At 36.0% G+C, this 7820-nt stretch overlaps 1 protein-coding gene across 1 annotated transcript in view; it reads right to left on the bottom strand.

Moving 5' to 3' along the window:
- Window positions 1-555: 555 nt before the first annotated feature.
- The window catches only part of RCL1 (RNA terminal phosphate cyclase like 1), a 21423-nt gene continuing 14158 nt past the window's right edge, over window positions 556-7820 (bottom strand). The window contains exons 8-9 of the mRNA XM_072404219.1: window positions 3042-3145; window positions 556-2488 (exon numbers count right to left, since the gene is read on the bottom strand). Of these exons, the coding sequence (XP_072260320.1) occupies window positions 2341-2488; window positions 3042-3145 (252 nt within the window). The 3' untranslated portion in view covers window positions 556-2340. The remainder of the gene's footprint in view (window positions 2489-3041; window positions 3146-7820) is intronic.

Below are 7820 nucleotides of genomic sequence, written 5' to 3'. Positions count from 1 at the left end.
AAATAGCGTACTCAGATTTTACTATTGGATTTATTGACGTTCTTCAAGACTATTATAATAAACAATTCATTAGGACAAGGCAGCATAATAAGGATATTTGTTTTTTTTTAATGCAAAAGAAAGAGGTGAAAAAAAAGGCTGCCACCTGCTTGACAGTGCATAAATCATAAAACTGCTCAACAGTAATATGAAGCTATCAAAAGGTAAAACAATACAATATACGCAGTGCATTTAGCCATTTGCCAAGAAAAAAAAAAGTTTTATCTAACCACTGCTGATTAAGCATGCATGGTGGAAATTCCCAAATTCTTTGGTAGCACAGGTCAGTGCCTCACTAGGTAGTACAGCAAAGGTGCAGATGCCAAGCTTTTAAAATCATTTTGGCAATACCAGCTTCCAAATTTGTATTCTTACAGAAACCTTTTAATATCCTGTGTCCTAATTTCTAAAGACTAATGTGTGAAAATCGATCAGGCTTGTGTGGGTTAGGCTAGTAGCATATTATATATAAAAAAAATCTCTCACTCATATACCTCAACAACAAATTAATTAAGATTAAGTTTGTACAAAAGATTTTTATTAGCTGTAAGTAATAGAACAGTTTGTGAATCATTGAACAAAAACATACTTTACAAGCCAAAATATTGTTAAAAAGGAGTATAAATAATGTTTTTTTTTTCAATAAAAGATCTTTTGTAACCCTTCAATGATTTTGTATATAAAAATCAATACATTTTTACATGAACCATTTTCACAACAGAAGCTGATAAAGTAGAAAAATACACACTGACCTTTTAAAGGCAGATGATGCTTAAACTGGCTTCTTAGAAGTCAACACAATTTTTTTGAATGGAATAAGCATGGTACCTCTGTTGTGGGTGTGCTTGTTGGTGGATAGGAAAAGAGTGAATCACTGAACTCTAAGACATTACCAAGGATCTATACGTACCCCTTGGTAATTTTGTATGTGATTGGGCAGCAAGGGAATATATGTGGCTGTTCTGTCACAAATACCTTAGAGTAAGATCCATGCTACACATGTGATTTTGCTGCTATACACTGCCAGTGTCAAGAGTTATGTCAGAGAGCATTTTACTAATCTCTGAGGAATCACTCCGTCTCTAGCCCATAGTGCTGCAGAATCATGATTGCTAGCAATGATGTCCCTGGATTCACTAGCAAGGTTGAGGGAGTGACTGCATAAAGTGACTAGCAAAGTCTTTTGTGGATCCTGATTCTGGCAGCATCAAGATTGCCCAAGTTAGACAGATCTAAGATCAATCCTGATATCATCAGCATACGAATTGCCAAGAGACCTCACTCAAGCGTCTATGGAATTACTGCTTTGTCGCTAGCATTTGGGGCCACAAAAGGAGTGATTCTACAGAGGTTATTCTCACATGACTGTCATTGGTGAGTGCCCTGTTTGTGTGACCACCCATTTAGAATTAGACACACAACTTGGCAAGGTATAGGGACAGACAGAAGAGACACTTAGACCTTAGATCTTGATCATTTTCACCTCCTGTAGGTGACAAGGTCTACTGGAAGAGGAAGTGCAAGTCGACAAGATCAGATTGTATGGGTATTAGTGTTCCATTAAAAAAACAGTCTATATGTATTATATAGTAGTTTGAAATCCGTAACAGTTCAGCTTCAAAAGAATGAGAAATTGAGTGCATCCCTTGTTGTTTAAAAAAAAAAAAAAAAAAAAAAAACAAATACCGTGCCAATAGGCCCAATGTTTATGTTTTTCTTTTAGTTTTGGATAGTCTGGTCTTACTGCGGTCCAGGGTACTTGTAGAGAGATTTTGCCTTATATTTTTGCAGACAACATTTTGAAAAGGTAATGAAGCAAACTCTTTAAAGGAAACACAGATAAAAGTAGAAAAAGTTTTTAAGCTGGGGGCATGGAGCTAGGTAATCTGAACACACAAACCTTTTCCTCAAAAAGTTTTGTGGGATTGTTGCCCGTAACACCCAGTATAGTTTGTATCTCTTTAAAAGATGCTGCCAGCAGCAGATTTTTTTCTATAGATCTCAAATAATTAGGGAAGAGATTTGGGCAAACCAAATAATAAAGATGAAGCTTCTTTTATTATTAGATATTGTCACAAGAAAATGGATTCTTTTTATTATGAACATGGCTAGCTTTTTGTATGTGGAAATTTGTGTTTTATATTTACCAGCACTTTACCAGTCTTTTAGGGAGGGATTGCAGGATGATCTCTAATATGGACTTTTTTTTCCTTTCTAACGTCTCAGGAAAATATGGGCCCAGTAAGCTAGTACAGGGAGCACAGCCAACGGGACATTGCAAAGAAGCTCTCAAATGCCATATTATTTTATAGTCTTGCTAAGATTGGAAAATCCAACGCCGACACAGGTCAACAGCACTTTTTCTGCTCCTTTACGCTCTTCATATGTCTTGCTCTCAATTTTAAACATGATCTGGAAAAAGCTCCTCAAATGCCGCAAAAACTCAATCCTGCCAAACACACACAGGAAAACAGAGTGAAAAAATGAATTCCCCATTTCAGCAAAACAGGAACACCCCCTCCTTTAGTTACTTGGCAACACTATGCAGCTTTCTGCCAGCTTTATGTATTTAGTCACTTATCAAAAACTACATTTCAGAATTGGGGGGAAAAAAAACACACACAATAAATTTAAAGGCATTATAAACTACTATTTGTTTAAAAGGAAGAAGCAAATTATTATATCGATGTGTTGCAACATGATGCTTGCTAAAAGGTTTGCATTCTGTTCAAAGACCAAGTGCAGTCAGTCTTTCGATGGCACCACCATTCTTCAGTTATCACAGTACTGTACCTATTACATATACAGCACCGGTACCATGATAACCGGAAAAGGACAGTTCACATTCTCAGACTCCGCCTGGAAAATGATGTTCTACGGTTCAAAACAAAAACAAGCAAACACTAATGTTTCCCCATCATCCCTGGCTGAACAACACACAATCAAGGGCTGTAAAGGAATTATCTGGATCAGCAGTTACACATTGCAAAAAGCAAACTTACGTGTAAGGAGACAAAGGTCCAAGCAAGACTTTGGAAACATCCTGCTGCCCCAGGGTCATAAGCAGCAAAATCAAGCTCTGATTAACTGAATCTACACATCCTCCCTGAAAAACACAAACACGTGAGTCTTTAGACTGTGATCAAAAAAGAACAGGCCCCACGGCTGGGTACAAAAGCACCAGCAGCAGAAAAATAGTAAACACAGCAAATACATAAAAATATATCTTCATACTTCTTCAATAACCACAGCACAAACAAGTCCTATCAAATACAGGCATTTCTGGTTATATATATATATATATATATATATATATATAATATAAAATTTTGCTTGGTATACAACCTTTGTCCCAGAACTTGTATGGGTAAAAATGAGTCCCAACACCGCGCACTACCCTTATTGACCTCTCTCGAGACAAAGCCATAACTGCCCACGAGAGTCCGTATACCAGTTACTACCATTCAGTGAACAACCCGCGCTATAACTCTCTGTGAATTACATAACATCTCCTCCTCCTCCCTTCTCAGCACCATCCCAGAAGGCACTCAACTCTTCTCAGTAAAGTGAGGTTAAATTTTCCTTTTTTTCATCCAATTGTTTTTTTATTTATGTATTTTAGTATTAAGCAGTTTGTAAATACTTTATACAGCCACATCAATGTATAATAGCCAATACAATAGGATTTTTTTTCATGGGAACAGATTAATCATTTTCCTTTTATTTGTTATGGGAAAAATTTGTTTGGAATACGTCCAAGGATCTGGAACGGATTAAGGACTTATACCAAGGTATCACTTTGTGTGTGTGTGTGTGTATATATATATATACATTTACAGAATTTCACAGAATGGTGTGTTGTAAATACACTGCCCCTCAGTGGTCAAAATTAATTACTGAACTTTGTGCAACAAACAACAAGCTTTAGTTTACACAAAGTTTAAAAGGTGTTTAAAACACATGGTGATGGCAACAAATATGTGAAGAAAACAAGAAGTTTAAGGCTTACAGATAACTTTTATAAAATAAACGTTGCTTAAAGGAAAGGGCTGCTCCTTTGTGTTTGAATACAACATTAGGAAAAACACTGAGTTTTTCATATTTTAGTTGTATTTTGTTAAATTCATTATGATGCACTGACATGTTCTAGAACTAAGTGGTTGTTTTTGTTTATAGTTAGATAGCACATGGCTACAAGCATTGCACAAAATGATTGCAATGCTTCTTCTACGTCAGTATTTTTGCTGTTAGCAATCAGAGCTAGCAAAATATGAAAAGACTGTTAATATAGCCTATAAATAGGCTCAGCTTTCTCCAGCCAGTATTTTATCGTGTCTAATAAAATATCCTCCCTTCCTTCCTGCCAAGTCCCACCACCAGTTCTCTACTGTATTGTGGCTTGTTTCAAATTACCAACATCTATTTCATAAGTTAAAAGAAAGGGCATGAGATGTCACCCCTGCCAAAGAAAGAATGACTGTTCACACATGGATCCCTCTATCAGAATATTTTTAACCTTTTTTTTTTTTAATTTGGTTGCTCTCCAGGCAAAAATGTACATTTTTGGTACAAAAGTACCTCCATGATTTTCTCAGCCAAATTGTAACACTTACCAAGTCATCATATAATAAAGCTACTTGCAACCACTGTAGTTGTCATATTTTGCCCTGAGCACCAAACACTTTATTCTGCTTAGTATTTTCAGGGCAGATGGGATCTTTGCTGTCTCCATGTAGCTTTCAGACTAGTTTTTCTGATATAAACACAGGCATGCCAAGAGCGCACATGCGTGCCAAGAGTCACAGGTGATAAATAAATTACTTGATCGTGATCATTCTGTTCACCCTGTCACTACTCTACTTATCACACCAAGCTGTTGTCTGGCTGATATTGTCCAACTTCTACACCTCTTGAAACGGCAGCATTGTAGCGAAGAAAGAATAGGCTTACAGAATAACATGCTCAAAATGCACTAGTGACTACGGCCCAGGATATGATCACCATTTAGCACATTTTGTGCTTTGCTGCTTAATATGCCAGTTAGGGAAAATTATTCTTTAGACTGGCTTCTAGTAGTAAAAATGGTTTGGTTTATTTCTTTACACTATCATACTGTTTTTATCGTAAAGATCATTTTTAAATATAGCAAAAGCATTTTTATATAGGCTGTAAAAAATTCAAATTAGGGGAATTCATAGGTAAAGAGGCTTTTATAGCAGTGTAATTGTGTAATATATCTCTAGTCTTTGGTAGTCTTATGGTCCTGAAGCATGTCCTCCATCTACACTAACTCGTATTAGTGTAGATGGAGGACATAGTAGTTTAGTTTAATAGTAGTTAAATCTAGTAGAAAACCTAAATACCTGGTTTTCAAGCAGATCCAATGGCTATAATAATTTTAAAGGGCATTTTTTCAGTTCTGAGCAAATAAGCAGAGAAGAAATTATTTCTGACTTTACATCAACCACTTACTTTTTCTAGGACAATACCTTAGACTGGTTCAATCTTTGCAATCCTAATTAAGAACCCATTAGTTTTTTCTAAGAGCCAAAAGAGCAATGACCATACTTTCAATTCAAACAACATTTTTAAGCACACTGGCAAGTAAGTTTGCGGCATTTGCAAAAGCTCCACTTTAAGGTATTAGCTGTTGCAATGTGATTTCATTACTCAAAGAAGCAGAAGACAATTTATCAGTGGACATTCCTTCTTCTCCTAAAACTAAAATCATCATCCTACAAAAAAAAGGATTTGTTTATATACCATTATCTTCAACATATCTTGTTTTTATAATACTACTCCTAATAATAATGATGACTGATAGACAAATTAATCTTTTACATCCCAAACCCCCCCCCCCCAAAACATAAGCCAACACTTGGCAGCTATATGGGGCCAACGTTAAAGAATTGCACAGCAATCCACTATCAATGTGGCACAAAGCTATTAAGCAGTAAGTTTCATTAACACTAAACATGAGTCACATAAAACAAGATTGACTATATTTAGTGTAATAAGGAGGATGTAGACATGTGCCCTGCATTAACTAGTTAAAGGCACTCCCTTTTATGCAATAGTAATAAATGACATATTTCCAAATGCCAACAACCAGAACCCAAATAATAAAATTCAGCAGAAGAATGCAGCCATTAATGTCATAAATTGAACTTGTGCCGCAATCTTGACATTAAGCTGTTAATTTTTAAATGCTAAACTGACTGAACTAAGTGCCAGGTTCTACTGAACTGAACTGTAAAACCCATCCAAGTTTACCTACGAGACGAGTAATTATTACAAAGAATATTGACACACATAAAACTTCTAAGACCATATTTGCAAATATCAGGTGAAACTTACCATTTTTAAAGTCCCCTACTAGGATTATGTTATTTTCTTCCACTTGTCTGTGTACTTTAAAGAATGCAGTACACCCGGTCACTAGTTTGTTGTGGATTCTGGGTGAGCCAATTTACTGGTATTTATTAACCAAAACCAAATATGAATGAGGATGCCTTCCTACAGAAAAACACTGCATTGGACTTTTCAGTGTATTTTTCTAAAACCCCTTGTACATACAGCAGGTTATACATTAGTTTAGGACACAAAGGAAGAAGTAGCACAAAAGCAACATTGGTTGAATCTTTTCTTATTTTACATTTGTATCTAGTTTTAACTTGATATTAAAGCCAGGAAAGATCACTGCCAGGACAGAGACCTTGGGCAGCTGTCCTAGGCACAATGACAGGACAGATCATACTGTGCCATCTATTGCAGCAAAAAGGATGAGCAGAAATATGTACGTATACTTAGCCCTTCACCACACATTTTTCAAATTATCATAGTTTCTACATTAGCAAGTTGACGGTTTTTACATGGTTTCATTTTAAAATGTTTACTTTAAACTATTTTAACGCTAATCTTCTGTTAAGGTGAAGCACATAATACCACAAAACATTCGCTAAATGCATTCAAGAGTGACAGGATCTAATTGGATGTCACCCAAAAACCTAGTACTTCAGTTTTTGGTGGTGGATGTTGAAAAGTTAAAGGGTTTCAAACTTAAACAATTTTCAAAAGGTGCAGCTTGCAAGTCCTTATGTGTGCGGCTTTCATTTTCATTTTTAGGCTAGGACCATTGTCAGCAAGTACAGAAACTAACTATAGAAACTAGTTTCCTAGTTACTTCCCGTAAGCTGCAAAAAACACAAAACATCCTTATTGTGTACAAAAAAAATCTAATCAACCCATCATTATTGGCAATAAAGACAGAAATGTTTGAAGTCCAGCCTGTGTGACAACTGTGGCTCCATCCATAGATACAAGTATAAAATTAAAGTAAACCTGAATGGATGGGGTATGTGTGCCTAACCCAACAAAACTGGTAAAGCTGCAACATACTATATTTTAAATCTGCTTTAAATGAATATCTGTCAGAAGCTCTCAGGTTCTTATGCTCAAAGTTTTATGATGAATGATTTGTTTTTTCTCAATTGCCCACCCTCCACAATCACAAGCAACCATTTTGTTTGAAATGTCCTAAGGGGAAAGATCTGTAAGGAGGAAGAGGCAGGTCTGCAAGAGGAAAAGTTATCACTAAAGTATAGCAATTATCAGACATGAAACTTAGGTCCATACTGGCTTTTCATAAAGAGAGCACATACTAAACAGAATATCATTGTTGTCTTCAATCACCTTTCATATATCCTATCTTAGATGAAGCCTTTGCACTTACAAACATCCTGGTCTGCCAACATCTAATTCCTGCCTGATCTTTCCTCCAT

This window comes from Pyxicephalus adspersus, chromosome 3 (assembly GCF_032062135.1).
Source record: "Pyxicephalus adspersus chromosome 3, UCB_Pads_2.0, whole genome shotgun sequence".
In the NCBI taxonomy this organism is placed as follows: Eukaryota; Metazoa; Chordata; class Amphibia; order Anura; family Pyxicephalidae; genus Pyxicephalus; species Pyxicephalus adspersus.
This window is presented reverse-complemented; position numbering and strand designations above follow the sequence as displayed.